Genomic DNA, 25,889 nt, shown 5'->3' with positions numbered 1-25,889 from the left:
AAATGCCAATATGTGAAAAATTAAATTTTCACAAAAAAACTGTTTAACTGGCAGATTGCATTGCCTACTGAAGCTATATTTTAGTCCCATGTTTCTTTCCTGTAAGTTTGAGAACAGTAAGTGACATGTTTTTTCTTAAATGGTCATCATGGGAGCAGTGCCCAAAATATGTTTTTTTCAAATTTTGATGCAATATTACATAATGTTTAACAGCATAATGACCATCAGTTTTTAATAATAAAATATTAGTATCATGGATATTCAGAAAATGTGACTAGCAAAGGTATTCAAGCCCATGGAACTTCAAAGTCACAACTTGAAAATGCCAAAATGTAAACAAGACAGCACTGTTCTGAAATGCTTTTTTTCCCATTTTTATGTACAGACACAGATGTGTCTGTACATATAGCCATCATCTGCGTCTGTCGTCGCCGTCGCCGTCGTCGCTGTCGCCGTCGTCGCCGTCGTCGCCGTCGCCGTGCACTTTTACCGATAACACGATAAGTGGAAAACCATTTTGCCTTTTGATTTGAAACTTGCAGAACTGATGAATATTCATAATACGCAGGTCAAGTTCGAAAATCAGCATGATCGGGTCACTCTTAGGGAATTTATGCTGTTTTTTCACTTTTTTCAACATATATGCAGCACCGATAACACAATAAGTGGAAAACCATTGTACCTTTTGGCTTGAAACTTACAGTACTGATGAATATTCATAATACGCAGGTCGAGTTCGAAAATCAGCATGATCGGGTCACTTATAGGGAATTTATGCTGTTTTTTCACTTTTTTCATCATATATGCAGCACCGATAACACGATAAGTGGAAAACTATTTTACCTTTTGGCTTGAAACTTACAGAACTGATGAATATACATAATACGCAGGTCAAGTTCGAAAATCAGCGTGATTGGGTCATTTTTAGTGAATTTAGGCTATTTTTTATTCTCTTTTTTCAGCATATATGCAGCACCGATAACACCATAAATGGAAAACCATTTGATCTTTTGGCTTGAAACTTACAGAACTGATGAATATTCATAATACGCAGGTCAAGTTCGAAAATCAGCATGATTGGGTCATTTTTAGTGAATTTAGGCTATTTTTTCACTTTTTTTCAGCATTTTTGCAACACTGATAACACAATAAATGAAGAGCTGTTTTCCCCTTTGGCTTGAAACTTACAGAACTGATAAATATTCATAATACGCAGGTCAAGTTCGAAAATCAGCACGATCGGGTCACTTATAGGGAATTTATGCTGTTTTTTTTCACTTTTTTCAGTATATATGCAACACTGATAACACAATATAAGAAAAACCGATTGGCCAATTGTCATTATACTCACAGGAGGGGCCAATCTTACTAAAACACAGGTTGAGTTTGAAAATCAGCATAATCAGTCCATTATTTTAAAAGGTAATGCTGTTTTTTCACATTTCCTCACATTCAATTCTTAGGCATGTTAACAGTCTCATTATTGAACTAATAAGATACGTAAATGTGTTTGTTTGGCATTTCCTGCATCTTTACAACATTGTTAGTTGATTTTGTAAAAATGATGGTAAACTTGTTATCATGTATTGTGTAATAAAGTGTCAAAAATGGAAATAAACTCATATCATTGCAGTTTGTCAGATGCATTCATCCACTATGTTCAGAATCTCAGAATGGAGGAAGTTGGGCATTTAAAACTGTTCTATTGATACTTTTCCCATCTCATCAATTTTCTTCATTGGTCATATAAAAATGGCAGTAAACTGTTTATTTTGTTTTATGTTTAAAAAGTGTTAAAAATGGAAATAAACCCATTTCAGAACAGTGCTGTATTGTTTACATTTTGGCATTTTCAATATGTGACTTGGGCCTGAAGGCTTTTGCTAGTCACATTTTCTGAATAACCATGATACTAATATTTTATAATTGAAAATTGATGGTCATTATGCTGTAAAACATTATGTAATATTGCATGAAAATTTGAAGAAACCCCTATTTTGGGCACTGCTCCCATGATGACCATTTAAGGAAAATCATGTCACTTACTGTTCTCAAACTTACAGGAAAGAAACATGGGACTAAAATACAGCTTCAGTAGGCAATGCAGTCTGTTTGGTAAATTTTTCTGGCAATTAAACAGTTTTTTGTGAAAATTTAATTTTTCACTAATTGGCATTTTCAAGGTGTGACTTTGAAGTTCCATGATCCTGAAGACCTTTGCTTGTCACATTTCCTGAATATCCGTGATACTAATATTTTATAATTAAAAATTGATGGTCATTATGCTGTTAAACATTATGTAATGTTGCATCAAAATTTGAAGAAACCCCTATTTTGGGCACTGCTCCCATGATGACCATTTAACAAAAATCATGTCAATTACTGTTCTCAAACTTACAGGAAAGAAACATGGGTCTAAAATACAGCTTCAGTAGGCAATGCAGTCTGTTTGGTAAATTTTTCTGGCAATTAAAAAGTTTTTTGTGAAAATTTAATTTTTCACATATTGGCATTTCCAAGGTGCGACTTAGAACCTCCACGGGCTTGAAGACTCGTGCTAGTCACATTTTGTGAAAATCCATGACACTTATATTTTATTATTAAAAATCGATGGTCATTATGCTGTTAAGCATTATGTAATGTTGCATCAAAATAGAAGAAAACACAATTTTTGGTGCTGCTGCCTTGATGACCATTATGGAAAAACCGTGTTACTTATGACTGTCAAACTTTCAAAAAAGAAACACAAGACTAAAATGCAGCCTGAGTTAGAAAAGCAGTCTAATTGGCTTCTTGTTCTGGAAGTTATACATTTTAGTGTTATATTCATTATCTTTTTTGGCATATTCATTGTGGGACTCGGAGCTCCCATGGACATGAAGCCAAATGGTAATCATATTTTCTACATGTCCATCCTATTTATAGTCAATAAACAAAAATTGGTGATAATTATTCTCTAATTTATTATGTAATGTTACATCAAAATTGACAATCTTTTTGCACTGCTACTGCAAACATTATGAAAAGAAAACTGTGCTACTTATTATAATTTTAAACTTACAAGTACGATTTTTAGGATTGGCCTTCAGCTCATGAGAAAACCAGCTCTATCGGATTATCATGTTTATTGTATTTATGCATTTTTTGTGAAATTTTCATTTTTCTCATTCTGGCACTTTCTAAGTATAAACTTGAACTCTGATGGGCCTGAAGCCTTATGCTTTTACTTTCGTCTGTGTTACCTGTTGTGCATAAGTTGATGTTGACTGTGCAGTTAAACATAATGTATTATTGCATCAGGATTGGTAGTCTCCTATTTTGGGCATTATGGTTTTGTGCTTTTCTTAAGGTGTGACTTATGGGCCTGAAGACCTTTGAGTGGGTCAGTCTGTAAATTACCCTTGGGTATCACTAGATTAATTTCAGAGTTATAAAGTCATTTGCTTTAATAGGCCATTAAATGAGATTACGTAAAGCACACTTGTTGATATTTCCCTGTAAACTCCCAAAGGTAAAGCTCTTTGCTAGATTAATAATAAGGAAGCAGTGATAATTATGCAGGTAAATTTTGTTTAATATTGCAAATAAGTTTTAAATTCAAACTGGAAGATTAAAAGTTTGAATAGCAGCTTCATTGGAATTATATTTACCTCAAGCTTTGCCAAGGAGGTTATATTTTCACCCCTGTTTGTCTGTCATCCACATAACACAAAAAGTTGTGGACTGATTTTGCAGAAATTTTCAGGAACTGTCGGAAGTGGGCCAAGGAGGACAATGATTAATTTTTGGTGGTGGTCCGGATCAATAATCAATCAATTATCAATAATAATCAACAATTGCTGCCTTGGCAGAGGTCTGCACTCTCAAAGTGCTTTTCTAGTTTTGTTGTTTTCCTTTATAATTTTTTCTCAAACACTTGCATTTGTGACTTTTAGCCCCAGGCAGGCTCTCATCTGCCTGGGGCTCTGCACATTTTCTGTATTTCTACATAAGCAGTTGTATTGTTTTTTATGTCTTTAAACATTATGTAATATTATTTTATGCACTGTCATCATTTTTCAAATATTGAGACTTTCATAATGTGAATTTGAACTCTCATGGTCCTGAAACTGTAATCTTATTGAAGGGGTGGATTGAGACCATCTTCTGGGTCTTCCGGAAGACAGTCAGGTTATTAAGTTTATATTGACTGGTATCTATTTTTTTCTGTTGGAAGACCATCAAAATGGAGGATGGATCAACATAGATACTTTGTAATACTGTCAGAAAATATCTCTGGGTCCGCTCCTGTTATTGACCATGTTACCTGTTGTGCAAGATTAAAATTCAGTGTTGACTGACAGTGCTATTATAAGCATTATTTATTATTGCATCAAAATTGACAAAATGACCTTTTTTGCATCTTTATTTTCTGTTTTTTGTCTGTACATTTGACAGCTTTGCTGCCTTGTTAACATTTTTTAACATAAAACAAAATTAACAGTTTACTGCCATTTTTATATGATCAACTAAGAAAATTGATGAGATGGGGAAAAATATCAATAGAGCAGTGTTAAATGTCCAATTTCCTCCATTCTGAGTTTCTGAACATAGTGAATGATTGAATCTTACAAACTGCAGTGATATAAGTTTATTTCCATTTTTGAAACTTTATTACACAATACACGATAACAAATTAACCATTATTTTTAAGTAATCAACTAACAATGTTGTAAAGATGCAGGAAATGTCAAACAAACACTTTTACGTATCTTATTAATTAAATAATGAGACTGTTAACATGCCTAAGAATTGAATCTGAGGAAATGTGAAAAAACAGCATAACTTATAAAATAATGGTCTGATTATGCCGATTTTCAAACTTGACCTGCGTATTAGGAAGATTGATTACTCCTGTGAGTTTCATGACAACAGGCCTATGGGTTTTCCTTGAAATGTGTTAACAGTGTTGCATATGTGCTGAAAAGTGAAAAACAGCATAACTACTAATATAGTGGCCCGATCATGCCGATTTTCTAACTTGATCTGCGTTTTAGTAAGATTGATTACTCCTGTGAGTTTCATGACAACAGGCCTATCAGTTTTCCTTGAAATGTGTTAACAGTGTTGCATATATGCTGAAAAGTGAAAAAACAGCATAAATTCTACAATAATGGCCCGATCATGCTGATTTTCGAACTTGACCTGTGTTTTATGAATATTCATCAGCTCTGTAAATATAAAGCCAAAAAGTAAAACTGTCTTCCACTTATGGTGTTAACGCTGAAAGTGCACGGCGACGGCGACGGCGACATGATCGGCGACGGCGACGACAGACGCAGGTGATGGCAATATGTACAGACACATCTGTGTCTGTACATAAAAAAAAAAAGAAGAATTCTTCGTATGAAAGAATTTTTTTTTCACACTGGGGCCATCCCAACAGCCTTTCTTAGCTGTTCAAAGATGAAGAAAGTTACAATCGTGTGTGGCCCAATCCTCATCCAGTTGGGGAAAAAACCCTTGTACAATCCCAGAATTCCCTCTGATCTCACCGTCTTTACCACACAGTCCCATGAGCTCTTGTAAAGATGGCCATGTTTTCCTGAAAGGATATAATTCAAGCATTCAAGCAACAATAAGTATCTTTTAATAAATAAAATATGCTACTTTGAATAATATTTTACAAAATAATAATAATAATAAAATAAGTAAATAAATATTAAAATAAATGGCCTCAATTCACTTCATAACAGAATCATACCATTAATAGCACAGTACGTAGAAAATGAATCAGACATATAATCTACATAAAGAACAGAAATTATTTTGTACGTCTTCAACTAAGGAATTCAACGACCAGAAGTTGCATGCACGTTTGTAAAAACAAACAGGTGTACCTTCCATCTTTTTCTGGTTCATTACTCTTGTCTTGACCACATCCACTGGTGACGTAGTGACCGCAGTCATGAAGCCTGCCACCATGGAGCTGGTGATGTGCAGGGGAATCCCCTCAGTCATCAGACCAGAGTTCAACAGCGTGTGCTTGGTATGGTCATAGGTTGGAATCTATATTGAAATTTTCATAAAAAATGTGTTAAAGGAAGGTTAAAATGTCTACATGTATGTGTTAATGCCTTTAATCTTATGAAGTGCATCACATAACATACATAGCAGTTAGCATCACAAATGTATGCTGTGGTACTATGCATCAATCTAGATACCAAGCTACAGGTTTTTTTAATATGAGACTCACTTGAAAAGGAATATGAAGAAGTATAATATTTGATAGCCTGGCACTGTCAATTAAACTGGTTTGCCATCAAAATTGTTGCCTTATACATTGTGTGTGTGTGTGTGTGTGTGTGTGTGTGTGTGTGTGTGTTTGTGTGTGTGCATGAACATATGCATAACTGTGTGCATGTCATTTTTGAAATCAAAGAGTTTAATTCATCTTGGTCTAGTCTCACATCCACATTACAATTTCTGATAAAGGTTTACAATATTCCTTTTTAAGCTAAATAAAATAAATTATATCACCAAATTTCATGAATCTGCTATAACAAGGCAAACAGAGTTGAAAAAGTGGAAACAAAAATTATGCAAAATTGACCAGTTTAACTCTTCACCTGTGTTGCAGTAAGAATGGCTGCCCTCTGCACTGTGGGTCCCACCCCTGTCCACAAACCCCTTACGCCTTCCACTGCTGCTATGTCAGAGAAGGCGGAGAGGGTACTGCTGTATCGAGCTGACTGACCAGTCTTCAGCTTGCCCTCGGCCTGCATTCTGACCTTGACTAGGTCAGTGGGCGTTGCTATAGCACTGCCAATCGAACCTGAGGATTGCAGTAAAAAATATATTATGTCTGATTGGTCCAGGTATTGAATAAAAATGGATATTTTCAACTTAAGTCTACATTTTTGTGAGAATCACTGTAAAGGTAAGTGTCAAATTCTGAGAGAACAACTGATTATATTTTCACTGCAAAAAGTGAAAAAATAAAAATAAACTAACTTCTGTCAGAAATTTTCCAAGTAAATTGCTTCATTATAAGCATTTGGTGGGAAAAGTAAGTATGTGCTAACCTACACCACAGGCATGCAAGCAGCAGTCAGACAGAAACACCTTTCACGTTCAAAGAGGATTGTCAAGGTCTGTGGTAAGTATGGATATTGGTATACGCACCTAATGGATTTGGTGTTGGATTAAAAAAGAAGAATTTCTAAAAGTTAGTAATCAAATCAATGTGATATCTTTAGCAGTACCAGTATTGTTTTCCATTAATTCTGCATCATCTGAAGATTGCATCTTCTGACAAGTATATTTTGTATTTGATGAAGACCTAGCGGTTTTAGAAGACTATTTAAAGAGTGGGTTAAATAGTTAAAGGGTAAGACTAATGTCCTAAAGTCTAAGAGACCATTCCCAATGCCATCCTCACCAGAGACTGCGCCAGCACAGATCTTCTTCCAGAGCGGTGTATGAGCTGGATCTGTGGCACCAAATAGTTTCTTCATCGGCTCGTAGGCTCCAAGCCGTATGGTGCTATAGCTGCCTTCACGCATGAGGCTGGCTGGTAAACTGGAGAGAGAAACCAGTACTTTTGCAGTATTTCTCCCTACCCTATAATAACTATTTAATATTTAATGTTAATCAAATTTAAGATATGTGGTGACTTTGATAAATGTCTCTGCTATTCAAACATATCCCTAAGAAATGTTCTAACAAATTTTGCCTGTTTTCCAATTCATTACAGAAAACTGCTATGCCATAATAATGTATTATAGCGACAGATTCAAGCCTCAGCACTCCTTTTTATGGTCACTGATATGAGTGTCAGAGGTTAATAATTAAGACTAACCCTTTGTAGAGTCCTCGCACACCTTCATCGTGGACTATTCGAACCCCTCCCTTTAGAAAGCCCTGGTAGTAACGGTCTTTGAACACACTTCCCCCTCCTTTAGTGAGCTCATTGTCCAGTTGCATTCGGATCTTAATCACATCAATGGGGTTGGTGACTGAAATGAATAATGTAATTTTATTATATTAAGTAATATTTTATACCTGCAATTTTTATGGCCAACTCTTGAGGTAGTGAAATCTGGAGATTTTCAGTTTTTTTTTTTTTTCAAAAATAAATAAATAAATAAATAAATAAATAAATAAATAATGAAATGGAAACTTGGTCAAAACCCATAACCATAGTTCTACAAATTATAAATTATAAAATGAAATAAAATAATTGATAATAAATCGAAAATCAAATCTGGTTACAGATCTAGTATACCCGGGTGGGGTCTGGGTGCTATGAGATGGGGTCTTCTTTCCATGCACTTCCATGCAATATGTTAAATTATTAATCACGCTAGCGCGCGGGAGAGAGTGATGAAAAGGAAAAAAAAGTATATCAGTATAAGTACCTGCAGCAGCACACATGTTGGACGTACCAGCCAGTGCAAATCGCCATGCTTGCTCGTACTGCAACGTCGACCCATCACCCGCCATCCGACCTAATTTTGAGAAGTTGCAGGTGTTAGCATGGGGAGATGCCAAGATGGGGCACAATATGGCGGATTACGCCACGTCGGGATAGAGCCACATGTCATATCAGGCCATATATTTTGATTGCATAAGGGTGCGGAAGAATTGTATTGCATTTTTGCTTTAAAAATATACTACAGATCCTTATGTTTTTTAAGTAAGTATATCATGTGTTTTAATGAGAAACAAGAAAAGTTTTCAGGGAGTCCAGATCTCCGCCAAGCACCATGCACCAATAGATTGTGGTAGTTGAGAGAACAACCATTGCACATTGTGACCGTCATCGGCCCTACCTCGCAATGGCGAAAAGTCCTTTCAAACATCCCAGATCTTTCAAAATCTGATCACTTTATTTAAAGTTGTAAGTAATGTTTCACCTTTCCTGAAAATGTCATCAAAATCCATCCACAACTTTTTGGAGTTTGACTGGGGACGATCAAAAAGACAAATAAAAAGGTTAAAAAAGAAATTTCTTGCCGGAGGTAAAAGTGAAAAATACGAGTAGGCCTATATATTTGCAGAGAGTACATTGTGTACGAGCATAATGGCCGAATTTATAAACACAAACATTCTGACCTTTTTACTACATTCAGTGGACACGTAAAACACTGGGTAGCTAAAACATAAAATGGCTGCTGAACAGGGCACTTCACATTATTGAATACTTTTCATTTACGGTGTTCTCTTTCCTTATGGCATTTTCTTAAATTCTAGAACAAATAGGCCTATAAGTGCCAGTCTTCCTTTGCAGCCCCTTTGACTGTTTAATCCAGGAAACAGATCTAGACCTGCTTGAGGTGGAAATTGGAAACTATATATTTGGACGTGCCCAACATGGAGGCATACCCCATTACACGAGTGTCCTCCTGTCTTCGAAAACGACAAAATCCTTTGTGAAACTCAGTGCTACTTATCAGCTGCATCTATGTCATTTTCATTTACAATGTCGTCAACACATCACCAGGAAGTGACGTTTTACAATGGCCAAGCATAAATGTACAATGTAGACGTTTCATTTCTGCTATGACGTAACAATCACATGGTATACGGGCTCTCGGTGAAGTTAGCATAAGGAAGAGAGAAAGCAACAACACTGCCCTAAATTATCTGAGTTGGAAAATTCAGACATATGGTCTAGAAAAAAAACTGGTATCTTTGGTCAAAGATCTTGATTTAGTGTTTCCCATTTCAGTTTTCTTTCAGTATATCTGCAAGATATATCATATAGTTCCAAGCTCTGCATAGGATTTGATAGAATTAAAACAAAAAATGGAGCTTTTTTTGAAGAAGTTTAGAATTGTATTAAAATACGTTTTTGAGACAAATGCTTACTTTTATCTCAAAGTAGGTGATTGTCAGAGTTATAAAAATTCTGAGCTCGTCCGGGATACAGCTACAAAGTTTTAGAAAATATAACGAGCATTAACACAGGTTTGTGGACAGTCGCGCAGGAGATCCTTGCCACAAAAGGAACAATAAAATTATTCATAAGATCCATCCAAGGCAAGTTTACAGTCTAGATACATCTTATAAAGATTAATCTAAAATCAAATCATGACATAAGGGGCTATGTTAAAATTATTTTACTTGTCATTAACAGTAAACAGTCTGTTCACTTTGCCCGGACTTTTTCAACATGTCGGGACATAAGAGGCATTTTGCAATTGCTACGTTATTCTTTTTTGGACTTTAGATGGGAGTTGGAGTAGTGTTCCACCACTGAATATTAGAGGTGGTCCCTGAAGCAAAATGAATCATTTTCATTATTCTTTCATAAACGTCAAACTATTTGGAAACGATTTGAATACATTTCATTAAACTCATACTTTATATAGGCCTAACCATAATGAATTTAATAAAAGCGTATTTACCTTGCATAAAAACAGGAAGAATATTTCCAACAGCGCTAATAAACAACGTACAATTAATTGTAACAAAACCGATGACCAACGCAAATACGCGTTTTAGTCAAATGTACGTTTTGAGCAATATTAATATAATCTAAGTAACTTTCTTCGTTATCTATTGCAAGATGTGGTCAGTCCATGAAATAAATCCATATCAAAGCCTATTGTCAAAGTTGAAGCATATGAAGTCTTAACTTATAATGCGAAAAAGTTAAGATCTCCTGAATTAATAGTGATAAGTAAAATTGTAAATCGATATTTCCATATTTCTTCTCTGATGTTTGTGTTAACGCTGTAGTCAAAATATCACCAGGAAATGGCGCCTAATATTTGTGACGAAACAATGTACAACATACACGCTGCGTCATAACGTTATAACCTGACGTAAAAATCAACAGCAAACAATTATGATACCCAGGTAGCCTAGTATAATTTTTCATCATACTGCCGGAGCTCTCACTTTCTCTTATCTACTCTTTTTACATCAAAATTGGTGTGCCAGTTCATTTTGTGGACATGTATAATGAAGAATCCATCGAAGGGATATCATTAAGGGCAACTTTCCCAGTTAGGTTTCTTTCTTCACTTTGCAGAAACCTAGAAAACCGTTACACGTATGCTCGACAATTGCATTATGGGTTAAACTGTTGCCAAAAACTGCTGATATAAAACGAATGTCGCAAAATAACCCCAAAGAGACAATAAATATTGTTAGCTTGTGAAACAAAATTACCGATCACGAACGATAATAATCGAAATAAATTTTGTGCCAGGCATCGGTTCGGCCTCAAACTTGGCACGCCTATCTCCAATCTTTCAGGTCCCGTCGTTCGTTTACAGTATATCATCCGTATGGAATACACACAGTCAAGCCGAAAACGGTACGACCCGTGTCGTCTAATAACTAGGTTTTGGAACACCTGTCGAACCGGACGTGTCTTACGCTCAGAGGTCGCATAACTGGCTCACGGAAAAGGATGGCACGGGGAATTTACATCTCAGCGTGATCATGCACTGTCACTTGTTACGCGATGTCAAAGAGGAGGTAGCCTACTTGAGTTTAACAGTGCTTGGACACAATATTCTGTTATGTGGACAAACTGACGCAGCCAGGGGCAATCAAAAAGTACCGGTCCAGTGGTATGGCTCCTTTTTTGGGATAATGCGACATTAGTTTTGAATACTTTAATCGCTTTTGATCGTTTTTTTATAATGGTAAACTAGTATCACAGTATAAGTAGGGCAGTTTATGGTCGTTTTATGGAGATATTAAGTTTATGCACCCAGTTTTTTTTTTAACATATAGCGATTTTACGACAATCGTTTGTTTTCCAAACAAGTTGACATGTACAGCCGAGTTTGACTTTAAACGTTTATTTCCGTCAACTCGGAAAGGACCCGTGTTACATGGATGACATTCTGTCTTTTTTTATTTCCCATACGTCGGGTTTGAATGCTACTGTCTTAGTTCTGAGGATTCATTATTACAATTGTCAATGAATATTATTTATCTGCATTTATTCTACTTATGAACTCTAATACAAGCAGAGCACACTACGAGCGTACTACGAAGTGTGTAGCACAATGGAAGGAAAATATGATCCGGGCCGTTCTATTTCCTCCAACTTATTATTATTATTAAACATTTTGATTTTTAAATTTTTATAACCTAGCCTTTTTATTCATTTGTGTCAGTTTCACGGTCTCTGACTGAGCATATAACGAATAAAAACGGACAATGATTGGCAATTAAAATGTTTTATTGTTAAACAGTTTATAGGGACATCTCACAAGATTTGACTGTGTAAAATACTAGTACATAGTTGTTTCGGGGACGTCGTTCTCACGAAGCCAGGCTGCGCAAGTATCGTCTCACAGGTACCTGGACCAGAAGACGGGTTCTGAATGCTGTAGAACTGTTTTCTTGTTTATGGCGACGCACTGGGGTTGTTTTAATCTTCGGATATTTTTTTCTGTCCCAAATTGTTCAAGTCTGTAATTGCTGGAAAGAAAAAAATACATGAGTTCCACAACTTAAAAATACACTGTAGTTATAAAAAAAGTCACGTTTTGATATGGACACGCCTGATCGCAAAACTTCGGTACCGATACCGCATAACTTTAAAATCTTTCATTTGAATTTGACGGTGTGTTAAGCACAGTACGGCTGATAAAACCCTTCATTTTCTTAATTCTTTAGGTTTCGCATCTTAGAACGATAAGCACTAGAGCACTTTTTGAAATTTAAGAAAAAAATAACTAGTTAGAATTTTACATAAAAATATAGTTTTAAGTGCCAATTACTCACCCAATAAGCCATCCTGGCACTGCGCCTAATAGTAGTACCGGCGGTAGCCGCGTTTTCCATAGTAACCGCGCCTCAGATATCTGTTCACAATACCGGCATAGTTGGCCGAGCCACGGGCTTGGGCTGCAGCATCCAGCTGGTAACCCTGGGGGTAGTATGTGATGCGACCATCTGGTCCTGGGTAGAAGTATGTACCGGGGACGGCACACGCCACGGCTAAGATAGCGAGGAGACAGACAGCCTTCAGCATCATGGTCCTGACTTGCTAGTGAGACGATCAAATATCGACACGATGAGAAGACGTTCGGTCCGCTCTTTTTATAGTGAATTTTGTGCGTGTAACTTGCTTATTTTGGATTTCATTCATTTTTTTTGTGTGTATTTTTTTTAAAAGTAAGGTAATTGTTCTGATTCGTGTCTTTGTTATATTGATCGCGTGATTTAGGGTATATATGGTTTACAAAAGGTCATTTTGTGTTTCAAGTATGCCTACTGGCTACCGGAGGCCCTTCTAGTTGTTAATGTAAGATACAGAAACTAGGTTTAAACGAGCAAAAGAAAAAATACATTGATTTAAAAGGAAATTTAAAACTTAGCTAGTCACTCATTTGAATTATAAGATACTAATTTTACACCATTCGGATGGTTATATCTATAGTTCAGGAAGCTTTTTCTATTGGCTTCTGTTTTTTTTTTTTGTTTGTTTGTTTTGTTTTTTTTTAATAAGCATTGTATCTCCAATTCTCATAGACCTGTTACATCCATCTTCATGCAAATGTCAAAGTACATTTATCAACCACGTCAGTTTTAAATGCATGAAGCAGGGGAGGCTACATGGAGACTCCTGTCCTCAAATTCAATATATATAAAGACTTTTTACAACTAGCAGCTAACGTCAACTGATTTCTGGCATAACCGAACTATTTCGAAAAATAAAGGAAATATATTGCAGTTTTTATTCCAGCCCACAGCATGAACTGAAATGTGAAGAAAAAAAGGTAATGCGCACTATGCGTGAAATTGAAAAGAAAATGATGATCATGGTGATCAATGAAAAAAGATGCATTTATGCATGCACTAAACTCGTTTTTCAAAGCATTACTGACAAATAATATAAATGTCTCATCATATCATTTTTCAGTTATATGGAGGACAAATTATATTTAAATCGTACGCCATTCTATGCTATTATAGTGTTGTTTGAAAGGGCGCCAAAGTGAGCACATAAACCCATGTCACTTTTTTGTCTGCCTGCTAGTATAGGTATGTTTGTTCTTTGATAATCGTTTTCCAACTGAAGACTCGATTTTACCAGCATTCTCTTGCCGCCCCCCCCCCCCCCCCAAAAAAAGGCGTATATTGTTTCCATGCACGTATTTTCTTTTTTTAAGTTACTTTTTGAGAATGCTATTGAATTTGTAATGCATCCTTTAAGGACACCTCAAAGTACAATATAGATGACAATAAAGATAACCTAATTTACGGTGAAGTTACGAAAGCTTGCGTGTCTGGGTTTTGCGTGAGGGCTAACATAAAGTTTACTTCCGGGAAATACCCAACAAAAGCCTAGTTCTCAAAATCCAATCCAATCAACCGTTGGGTCACGCCGTAGCGTGCTTATGTAAAAGTGGTTAAAGTGATTGATGTCCGGATAGATGTTTTTACCTTTGTACTCTTTTTGCACGTGCAAAGATTCTACTAAAAAAGGCACAAAAAGACAGATAACTCCCCAACAAAAGCGTAGTTATCCAAAAACAAATTAATTTACCGTTGGGTCACGCCGAAGCATGCTTATGTAAAAGTGGTATGAGAGATTGATATCATGATAAATTTGATTTACCTTTGTTTTTGTCAGCTATAAAGATTCTACTGAAACAGGCAGAAAAAGTACAGATAACTCTCCAACAAAAGCGTAGTTGTCCAAAAACAAATCAATTTCCCGTTGAGTCACACCAAAGAACGCTTGTACAAAAATGGTAAAGGAGATTGATATCAGGAATTTTTTTTTTACTTTTTTTTTCTTTTTTTGCTGCAAAGATTCTGCGGAAGCGATGCCCGTGCAAATGTCCCACAAATACCCTATCTCCTTTACACTTTTTTGCGTCTCTGAAATATCACCTGAATTCCACCGAACGATGCCAATATTTTTGAAATCTATGATATTGCTATTATATGCGGAGTTACGATTTAAAAAAAAATTCAGAAATTAAAGATTGACAAATAGAAGTATTAGAAGCCACGGAGGTCGCGAATCCTTACGACGCCGCCCGCCACACAGACGCCGCACAGGGGACATAAGGGCAGTGTGCCAGGACAGTACGGACTTCGCAGGACAACTGTAACGATGTATATAATAAGGCATATAAGACAGTGCAGTTTCAAAGTTTTTTTTTTTTTTTTTTTTTTTTTTTTTTTTTTTTTTTTTTTGCTGACAGAGTAATTAATTTGGGTTATTTTTTACATGAGTTATGTAAGAGACAGATAGTGGTAATTTGTATGCGTTACATTGACTCTAAAACGCTGCGATTTCGCTTGTTACATGTTTGCATTTTCAAGTTACACAGCAATAATCAATTATTCGCTTTGTTTTGAAAATGCTTTTATATAATGCATACCAGTCGTGAAAAGCAAACCTGGTAAATTAAACCTTGTTTATTCGTTACCTCACGTGTATCTGACTCGAAAACAAACTTTTCACCAGTTTAACAAAGTATGAGAGGACATGAATACCGATAACATGATAGCATACGTACTTATCTTGTTTTGGAAGATTAAAAGGACCTAATAACATGATATCGGAATTCCCATTTGATGAAGTGCGGAGTTAACCCACCTTTCCTTTTGATTTTTTTCTTATTTTTTATACAAATGTGTATTTGCCAAACAATAATTCTCTGTACATTTACAATAAATTTTCACATAAAGTATTGTATCACACACTCTCTCCATCAAACTATCATAGCTCTAAACCACCTCACATCACGTGAAATAAAGTGATCAGATCGTCATTACCTCCATATGCTGTACGCTGATGGATAGTATTAAAGCAAACAACCAGTAGTTTTTATGCTTCGTTTTACCAAAGATATTGATTTTATTCAAGTAGTCGTTGCATTGTGGAGATCAATCATAATTTTTGCATTAGCACGAATAAATTATATACAACATGTTGTGTTAAGGTACAATCATTAAAATTAAGTCACGATTAGAAATATGTACACGATGTTACAAGACATATTAAGATTCCGCTATTATATCAGTTCTTTGATCATGATGATGTTTTATTGTAGAGTGTTAATAGTCAGATGGTTAAAGCTCATGTTTTACAATTATCTGGCAAAAGGTTTGTCTGACAAGGACTCTTCTCTTTTCAGGTTCTACAGGCGTATTGGTTCTTACCACGCTTTGCTATATGGTAAGTGGATTCTTTTTGAAATTTGTAATCATGAAACTTGTGAAAACACTTTTTTTTTTTCAAATTTCTTGTGAAACAGATTATTCGGTCACAGGTAGATAACATTTGGGGAGGCGAAAGGGAAACAAACACACACACACTGTTCTTGACTCACTGTTGTATGTGAAGTTTGCGAAATTTCAGAAATGTCGACTATTTCAGAGGATACCTGTCGTACCCGGTACGTGGAAGTTAATCAGACAGAAATTAGCACAGTCGTGAAAAAAAACTAGATTTTTATATTTTAGCAGAATTCAAGTTACGTTCATACATGCTCAATGAACACAGAGAACAGTTCAATGTTCACAACATGCACATTGAAAAGTGTCGCGAAAACTTTATCTGATTTATTTTTTAAACTGAGCCAATTCAAACTTGACATTAAATTTGTCTGTTCATGTACATGCAGAATTCGTGCAAACAACGTTTTGCATAGCCCTTTAATAGTACGGTACTTAAACACAAGATACCATGTGAATTATTGACGCATGGGCTAAAAACTGTTCCATTCTTTTGAAATGTATTTGGCTTTTGACAGAAAAATATATGAGGACAACTTAATTTTGATACGTAATGACTTCTTACACGCATTACAGAACTCCATTTGTTCACTTAATTTTTCTCATCATGTGCCAAACAGAAGTGATTTAAAACACTAAAATTTCAAGTTGAATGACATCTGTAACAAGAAAAAAGTGCAGGGTTCTTTATAATGTGTGAATTTGTTTTATTTTTCGCACGACCGCATAGTTTATTTGTTTACTTCAGCTAAAAGTAAAGAGGTTATAATTTCAATGCTTACGGGCCTGTAACAGAACTGAAAATACAAGTCATCTGGTGCAAAATCTTTAAATGACAAATATTCGACTTTTAGACACTGAAATATTAATATACACGATTTATGACGTCAGCAAAAGGGCATCGACCGGCAGCTGCACGAGAACCTCACGTTTAAACAAGGTCACTGGACACAATGGATGGACCAGAGTTGGATACGTAACTTACAAGTCCATTTCCGACGGCAAGGCTGAGGGAATTGACTTAGAATGCACATAAAGTGTGAAAGTATATGATTACCATAACGGAACATAGAAGAAACTTTTCCTATTTTAATTCACATAAAATGTTGCTTTATCAGTTAAAAAAATATAAAAAATATTCCCAGAGTTTATTGTCCTTGTCTTTTTTAAAATAAGTTAAATAAGCTTAGGGGATAGCAACACGAGATACAAAAATATGTACTTTATCAAAATGGATTTCACAGGATTCGGATTCCATCTGATATTTTATATTCATTCGCCAATGTCCTTTTCTAATCATTAAAAACACTGTACCCAAAGTCTTTATATTTCTTTTAATCCTTATGAAATTCATTGCCATTTTAATTTTTTTCCCATTTTTTGTGCAGGTTATGTATTTGGATGTATTTAGACGACATGACACTTAAAAGTTACAAATTAAGGGAATAGACATGTCAAAGTATAAAAGTACTAAATCCGACCAAATGCAACCATATAGTTTCAAAAATTAAAGCTGAAAAAAAAACACCACAGGGTTTCGTTACATTTTTCCACCATTTTTCGTTGCAATGTGAACTTAAATTACAGTAGGCCAAGAATACGAGCAGACATATGAAGGAGGCGCAGTTTTTTTTTTTTTTTTTTTTCTGACAGAATGATTAATTTACTAATCCCGACCAAATGAAGCCATACAGTTTCAAATATTAAAACTTTAAAAATACCACAGGGTTTCGTTTCATTATCTCCTTCATTTTCCATTGCAACGTGAACTTGAGGGACGGACAGTAGGCCAAGATTACTAGCAGACTTTTTATTTTTATTTTATTTATTTATTATTATTATTTATTTATTATTATTATTATTATTTTTTTTTTTTTTTTGCTGACAGAGTGATTAATTTGGGTTATTTAGTACATGACTCATGACTTATGTGAAGAAAACAGTAGTAGTAATTTGTATGCGTTACATGGAGTGTAACCTGCTGCCATTCTTAAGTTGCATGCTGATAATCAATTATTCACTTTGTTTTGATACTGAAGAAATGCATTTATGTGGTGCATACCACTCGAAAAATGCAAACTTGAGAATTATAAACTTGTTTACTCGTTACGTCATGTGTATCTGACTAGTAAACAAACATTTCACTAGTTTGACAAAGTATGAGAGGACATAAATACCGATAACTAGAGAGCATACGTACTTCTCCTGTTTTGGAAGATTAATAAAGGGACCTACTAACATGATTTGGGAGTTCGATAAAGTACTGTGTTGACCCATCCTTCCTTATGTTTCTTTTTTATACAAAATGTTTATTTACTAAGCAATAGTTCTCTGTACAGTAACAATAAGCTTATACATAAAGTATTATTTCACACACGCTCTACAGCATTTTATTATAGCTTAAAAGCACGTCACATCAGGTGAAAGTGATCAGTGCGTCATTACCCCTACCAGTGTATGCTGTGTGCTGAAGGATGCTATTTAAGCTAAGAACCCGTAGTTTCAAGGATGATTTATTTGTGCTTTGTTTTACCAAAGATATTGATTTTATTCATGTAGTCGTTGCATAACGTATTGTGGAGATCACTTACAATTTTTGCACTAGCACGAATAATTTTAAGAGCGTGGATGAATTTTATATTAAGCATGCTGTGTTGAGGAACAATCACTAAAACCACAATAACTTATTAAGGTTGTTGATAGAAATTGATATTGGAATGTAAATAGAGTGTTGAACTATTGACGCTTATGAAATCCCTTTTTTCAACAGGTTATTTGGTCACAGGTCACGACCGCATAATTTATTTGTGCTTATGGGCATATAACAGAGCTGAAAATATAAAGCACCTGTTGCAAATTCTTAAAATGACAAATATTAGATTTTTTAACTGAAGTATTTATATACATCATTTTTGACATCAGCAAAAAAAAAAAAAGACATTGACGGGCAACTGCACGAGAACCTCATATTTAAGTAAGGTTACTGGCGCGGTGGATGGACCAGGTGTAGACACGTAGCTTTAAATGCGACACCGAAGGGTGTGGCAAAGACGCAAATAAACTGGATTCATGCTCCCCCTCGTTCGTCCACAGTAATGACTCAGATATTGTGGACAATAAGCCATGCATCAAGTTTGTCCGCAATTCCGCTGTTCCCAGAGACAACTATGAATTTGATGCACATGATTGAAAAATACTTTGTTTAAGAATGTTTCAGTTTTAGTGCATTTTTAGTGTATTTTAACGTATTGTTTGTTATAGCATGCAAAAAAACTCACCCGTAATTGTAGCTGGATTTTGATATCAATCAGTAAAAGAAATTACATATTATTTGCTTAGAGCGAGAGGAAAAATGAAAGAGCGTTCACTTGCTCGCGGAATGAAGCCATTGCTGCTAAAGGACACATTCAAGGCTTGCCGAGATGCGGATGACGTCATCAAATATTTTATGGCGGGTAATACGTACACTTAGTGAATTGAATTTACTTTAAAATTATACATCACTCGTGTTTATATGTATTTGATTTAAGTCGATAAACTTAAAGGTGTTCGACTTCATACAATTTGCGTCAAAACGATTTTAAAACAAAATCTACGTTTTTTTTTACCTTTTATCTACAACCTATTCATTGTTTACCTCTAAATAACTTAAACTTCAAATAGTTTTTATCTTTTCTTGCACAGATCATAAACGACTTAATTGACACATTGGGTTGACTGCTTTCCATGCGCTGTTCACGTCCAGAGGAGGAACTCCACAGACTTAACACTCACCAGGGCGGAGAAACTGTATATCAAGAGGCAAGAAGGATAAACATCGCTCAATGGCAATATACTGTATTGTGTACAAAGAATATCTACCAGTTACCATCGGCCCAATCAAAATGGATCGATCCCGTCTCCACTCCCCTAAAGACGGTTTTTATACAGGTGAGAAGGCAGTTCTGTTTAACTGAAATATGTCGAATGCTTCCTAATCTTCACGTGCTGCTGCTCGCCTGAGGAAGGCTATGTATCTCGTTAAATTTTCTATTGATTTATATCTGTCGAAATAAATAACTTAACTGTTGATTGTTATCTATCGTGATAAAAATGATTTATTTTAAACTTGTCCAACTCGGTCATAATAAAAAAAGATAAATTTGTGCCAATGAAATTATCTTTCTCACGTTCATTTTTTGCTTAACTGGTCAAGCACTAGCTTGGTCATGCATTATACAAACTATGACATATAACGTATGACGATGATTTCAATGAAGATCCGAAAGTTAAAATTGTTAAATGGATTTTGCAAGAAATTATACATATTAGACTACGCTAGCCAACCTCTTTTGTTGTTCCAGGATACAAAGAAAATGTAAACTCTGGGGTCAGCAACATTTTTGCAACATCTACTTTTCGTTTTGGCCAAATAAATCAAACGCAGGCCCAAATACAGTATGTGTAACATTACATAATCAGGGATCATGAATTATCATCAGTAAGTGTGCCTTCTATCAACTCACGCCGTATATTTTATTATTTTTTTTTTGCGATGGAAATTAAGCACTAATAACTACAAATTAATAATACTGTCGAGTACAAACCCAAGGAACAGGCATTAAAATGGGTAATATCCCACCTATAACCTTGTCTGGTGTCTAATTGGTAATAAATTTGACATAATGCTAGATTCTTCTTTCTTACAAATCTATAAGCAATGCTGAGACCTTACGCCCTAAATTTAAAGAAAAAAATTTCATTTTTCCCTCAATAGCGTCAAATAAAACCATTTGGAAATACTTAATAAACCCAAACTGTATATTACCATGATGCTTTCATTTGAATAGTTCTTATTTTGCATGAGAAAAGGAAATGATATTTACCTGAACGATAAACAACGTCCAACAAAATTTTGGGCTGTCGTTTCTGTTTACAGAGTACTCAGCATCATCACTATGGTGTTTACTGTTTATGACGAAACATCATACAACATAGACGTTGCATCACGACGTTATAACTTGACGTAACAATCCACAGACAACAATGATATCTTATCCATGTGTTTATTCAAGCTGCCGGTGTAACGAACACAATGTCGCACCTCTATTTAGTTACAAAATATAGGGCTCGTCCGGGATTTGAACCCGGAACCTCTCGCACCCAAAGCGAAAATCATACCCCTAGACCAACGAGCCGCACATATCCAATGGACCTTGCTTCAGATTTCTAAAATAATGACGATCATTAATTTAATACATGCACGGGGACAGTCACGCACGTGAATAATTAACAGTTCCCTGTCACATGTGAACAATCAAGATACAGACAAGGCGCATTTAAGCCGAATTTACAGTCTAGTTTAAATGTCTTTTAAATTTATTACTAACTAGTTTTAGCAGGACCTAGCAAATTCATTTGACTTGACTAGGAGATTTAGTAACTGTGATAGTCTGTTTAGCTTGCCCTGGCGATCAGACACCTTTAACAAACCGGGACAAAAGGGGCCATTTTTGTGCCAACCTGAAATCGGCATATGGTATGGTGTTTTCCGACTGCTGTATTACATATTACATTTGCGAAAAACAATCGAATATTTGAGGTGGACCCTTCACTAAAATCAATCATTTGTGAGGAATTATAAGTCGGTGCACCAATTAAACCAACTCAAGCTAACCACACTGCTGAGACCTTACGCCCTAAATTAAAAAAAACAAAACAAAAAAAAAAACAAAAAGCATTTCGTTTTTCCCTCAATAGCATCACTATGGTGTTTACTGTTTATGACGAAACATCATACAACATAGACGTTGCATCATGACGTTATAACTTGATGTAACAATCCACAGACAACAATGATATCTTATCCACGTGTTTATTCAAGCTGCCGGTGTAACGAACACAATGTCGCACCTCTAATTAGTTACAAAATATAGGGCTCGTCCGGGATTTGAACCCGGGACCTCTCGCACCCAAAGCGAGAATCATACCCCTAGACCAACGAGGCGCTCATGTCCAATGGACCTTGCTTCAGATTTCTAAAATAATGACGATCATTAATTTAATACAGGCACGGTGACAGTCACGAACGTGAATAATTAACAGTTCCCTGTCACATATGAACAATCAAGATACAGACAAGGCGCATTTAAGCCGAATTTACAGTCTAGTTTAAATGTCTTTTAAATTTATTACCAACTAGTTTTAGCAGGACCTAGCAAATTCATTTGACTTGACTAGGAGATTTAGTAACTGTGATAGTCTGTTTAGCTTGCTCTGGCGATCAGACACCTTTAACAAACCGGGACAAAGGGGCCATTTTTGTGCCAACCTGAAATCGGCATGTGGTATGGTGTTTTCCGACTGCTCTATTACATATTACATTTGCGAAAAACAATCGAATATTTAAGGTGGACCCATCACTAAAATCAACCATTTTTGAGGAATTGAAAGTCGGTGCACCAACTAAACAAATTCAAGCTAAGCACACTGCTGAGATCTTACGCCCTAAGTTTAAAAAAATCATTTTTCCCTCAATAGCGTCAAATAAAACCATTTGGAAATACTTAATAAACCCACACTGTATATTACCATGATGCATTCATTTGAATAGTTCTTATTTTGCATGAGAAAAGGAAATGATATTTACCTGAACGATAAACAACGTCCAACAAAATTTTGGGCTGTCGTTTCTGTTTACAGAGTAGTCAACATCATCACTATGGTGTTTACTGTTTATGACGAAACATCATACAACATAGACGTTGCATCACGACGTTATAATTTGACGTAACAATCCACAGACAACAATGATATCTTATCCATGTGTTTATTCAAGCTGCCGGTGTAACGAAACTGAGTGTCCGTGGAACACAATGTCGCACCTCTATTTAGTTATAAAATATAGGGCTCGTCCGGGATTTGAACCCGGGACCTCTCGCACCCAAAGCGAGAATCATACCCCTAGACCAACGAGCCGCTCATATCCAATGAATCTTGCTTCAGAATTGTAAAATAATGACGATCATTAATTTAATATAGGCACGGGGACAGTCACGCAAGTGAATAATTAATAGTTCCTTGTCACATATTAACAATCAAGATACAGACAAGGTGCATTTAAGGCGAATTTACAGTCTAGTTTAAATGTCTTTTAAAATTATTACTAACTAGTTTAAGCTGGACCTAGCAAATTCATTTTACTCGACTATGAGATTAAGTTACTATAATGCGATAGTCTGTTTAGCTTGCCCTGGTGATCAGACACCTTTAACAAACCAGGACAAAGGGGCCATTTTTGTGCCAACCTGAAATCGGCATGTGGTATGGTGTTTTCCGACTGCTCTATTACATATTACATTTGCGAAAAACAATCGAATATTTGAGGTGGACCCTTGACTAAAATCAATCATTTGTGAGGAATTATAAGTCGGTGCACCAATTAAACCAATTCAAGCTAACCACACTGCTGAGACCTTACGCCCTAAATTAAAAAAACAAAACAAAACAAAACAAAAAACATTTCATTTTTCCCTCAATAGCATCACTATGGTGTTTACTGTTTATGACGAAACATCATACAACATAGACGTTGCATCATGACGTTATAACTTGACGTAACAATCCACAGACAACAATGATATCTTATCCACGTGTTTATTCAAGCTGCCGGTGTAACGAACACAATGTCGCACCTCTATTTAGTTACAAAATATAGGGCTCGTCCGGGATTTGAACCCGGGACCTCTCGCACCCAAAGCGAGAATCATACCCCTAGACCAACGAGCCGATCATGTCCAATGGACCTTGCTTCAGATTTCTAAAATAATGACGATCATTAATTTAATATAGGCACGGGGACAGTCACGCAAGTGAATAATTAATAGTTCCTTAACAATCAAGATACAGACAAGGCGCATTTAAGCCGAATTTACAGTCTAGTTTAAACGTCTTTTAAATTTATTACCAACTAGTTTTAGCAGGACCTAGCAAATTCATTTGACTTGACTAGGAGATTTAGTAACTGTGATAGTCTGTTTAGCTTGCTCTGGCGATCAGACACCTTTAACAAACCGGGACAAAGGGGCCATTTTTGTGCCAACCTGAAATCGGCATATGGTATGGTGTTTTCCGACTGCTCTATTACATATTACATTTGCGAAAAACAATCGAATATTAAAGGTGGACCCATCACTAAAATCAACCATTTTTGAGGAATTGAAAGTCGGTGCACCAACTAAACAAATTCAAGCTAAGCACACTGCTGAGATCTTTCGCCCTAAATTAAAAAAAAAAAATTCATTTTCCCCTCAATAGCGTCAAATAAAACCATTTGGAAATACTTAATAAACCCACACTGTATATTACCATGATGCATTCATTTGAATAGTTCTTATTTTGTATGAGAAAAGGAAATGATATTTCCCTGAACGATAAACAACGTCCAACAAAATTTTGGGCTGTCGTTTCTGTTTACAGAGTAGTCAACATCATCACTATGGTGTTTACTGTTTATGACGAAACATCATACAACATAGACGTTGAATCACGACGTTATAATTTGACGTAACAATCCACAGACAACAATGATATCTTATCCATGTGTTTATTCAAGCTGCCGGTGTAACGAAACTGAGTGTCCGTGGAACACAATGTCGCACCTCTATTTAGTTATAAAATATAGGGCTCGTCCGGGATTTGAACCCGGGACCTCTCGCACCCAAAGCGAAAATCATACCCCTAGACCAACGAGCCGCACATATCCAATGGACCTTGCTTCAGATTTCTAAAATAATGACGATCATTAATTTAATACATGCACGGGGACAGTCACGCACGTGAATAATTAACAGTTCCCTGTCACATATTAACAATCAAGATACAGACAAGGTGCATTTAAGGCGAATTTACAGTCTAGTTTAAATGTCTTTTAAAATTATTACTAACTAGTTTAAGCTGGACCTAGCAAATTCATTTTACTCGACTATGAGATTAAGTTACTATAATGTGATAGTCTGTTTAGCTTGCCCTGGTGATCAGACACCTTTAACAAACCAGGACAAAGGGGCCATTTTTGTGCCAACCTGAAATCGGCATGTGGTATGGTGTTTTCCGACTGCTCTATTACATATTACATTTGCGAAAAACAATCGAATATTTGAGGTGGACCCTTCACTAAAATCAATCATTTGTGAGGAATTATAAGTCGGTGCACCAATTAAACCAATTCAAGCTAACCACACTGCTGAGACCTTACGCCCTAAATTAAAAAAAAAAACAAAACAAAACAAAACAAAACAAAAAACATTTCATTTTTAACTTGACGTAACAATTCACAGACAACAATGATATCTTATCCACGTGTTTATTCAAGCTGCCGGTGTAACGAACACAATGTCGCACCTCTATTTAGTTACAAAATATAGGGCTCGTCCGGGATTTGAACCCGGGACCTCTCGCACCCAAAGCGAGAATCATACCCCTAGACCAACGAGCCGATCATATATATCCAATGAATCTTGCTTCAGAATTGTAAAATAATGACGATCATTAATTTAATATAGGCACGGGGACAGTCACGCAAGTGAATAATTAATAGTTCCTTGTCACATATTAACAATCAAGATACAGACAAGGTGCATTTAAGGCGAATTTACAGTCTAGTTTAAATGTCTTTTAAAATTATTACTAACTAGTTTTAG

General features: G+C 35.7%; 1 protein-coding gene, 2 long non-coding RNA genes and 6 other non-coding genes across 10 annotated transcripts; 1 reads left to right on the top strand and 8 right to left on the bottom strand.

Moving 5' to 3' along the window:
- Nucleotides 1–5,357: 5,357 nt before the first annotated feature.
- Nucleotides 5,358–8,569, bottom strand: LOC106157776 (mitochondrial substrate carrier family protein ucpB-like). Of its 2 annotated transcripts, none has more exons than XM_013533522.2 (6): nt 8,400–8,569; nt 7,841–7,997; nt 7,421–7,560; nt 6,609–6,814; nt 5,880–6,048; nt 5,358–5,584 (listed from the first exon to the last, which is right to left on the bottom strand). In XM_013533522.2, the coding sequence occupies exons 1-6, from the start codon at nt 8,482–8,484 to the stop codon at nt 5,403–5,405; spliced, it is 939 nt and encodes a 312-aa protein (XP_013388976.2). In that variant the 5' UTR covers nt 8,485–8,569; the 3' UTR covers nt 5,358–5,402. The 2 variants fall into 2 exon arrangements, with proteins under 2 accessions (XP_013388976.2, XP_086870990.1); XM_087014864.1 differs by having other exon boundaries at nt 8,427–8,562.
- Nucleotides 8,570–11,338: 2,769 nt separating this feature from the next.
- Nucleotides 11,339–20,793, top strand: LOC106157774 (uncharacterized). Its single transcript, XR_001237841.2, has 4 exons — nt 11,339–11,567; nt 16,110–16,150; nt 19,549–19,664; nt 19,894–20,793. It is a non-coding gene; the product is annotated as an uncharacterized LOC106157774 (long non-coding RNA).
- Nucleotides 12,170–13,030, bottom strand: LOC147761156 (uncharacterized). Its single transcript, XR_015335176.1, has 2 exons — nt 12,736–13,030; nt 12,170–12,429 (listed from the first exon to the last, which is right to left on the bottom strand). It is a non-coding gene; the product is annotated as an uncharacterized LOC147761156 (long non-coding RNA).
- Nucleotides 20,794–21,314: 521 nt separating the features above from the next.
- Trnap-ugg (transfer RNA proline (anticodon UGG)) lies at nt 21,315–21,386 on the bottom strand. The gene has a single exon. It is a non-coding gene; the product is annotated as a tRNA-Pro (tRNA).
- Nucleotides 21,387–22,123: 737 nt separating this feature from the next.
- On the bottom strand, nt 22,124–22,195 carry Trnap-ugg (transfer RNA proline (anticodon UGG)). Its single transcript has one exon. It is a non-coding gene; the product is annotated as a tRNA-Pro (tRNA).
- An 899-nt stretch (nt 22,196–23,094) lies between these two features.
- Nucleotides 23,095–23,166, bottom strand: Trnap-ugg (transfer RNA proline (anticodon UGG)). Its single transcript has one exon. It is a non-coding gene; the product is annotated as a tRNA-Pro (tRNA).
- A 738-nt stretch (nt 23,167–23,904) lies between these two features.
- On the bottom strand, nt 23,905–23,976 carry Trnap-ugg (transfer RNA proline (anticodon UGG)). The gene has a single exon. It is a non-coding gene; the product is annotated as a tRNA-Pro (tRNA).
- Nucleotides 23,977–24,870: 894 nt separating this feature from the next.
- Trnap-ugg (transfer RNA proline (anticodon UGG)) lies at nt 24,871–24,942 on the bottom strand. The gene has a single exon. It is a non-coding gene; the product is annotated as a tRNA-Pro (tRNA).
- A 670-nt stretch (nt 24,943–25,612) lies between these two features.
- Trnap-ugg (transfer RNA proline (anticodon UGG)) lies at nt 25,613–25,684 on the bottom strand. Its single transcript has one exon. It is a non-coding gene; the product is annotated as a tRNA-Pro (tRNA).
- Between the last annotated feature and the right edge of the window lie 205 nt (nt 25,685–25,889).

This window comes from Lingula anatina, chromosome 6 (assembly GCF_051362555.1).
Source record: "Lingula anatina isolate TDL-2025a chromosome 6, LinAna3.0, whole genome shotgun sequence".
Classification (NCBI taxonomy): domain Eukaryota; kingdom Metazoa; phylum Brachiopoda; class Lingulata; order Lingulida; family Lingulidae; genus Lingula; species Lingula anatina.
Note: the sequence above shows the minus strand (reverse complement) of the source record. Positions and strands in the feature narration are given on the sequence as shown.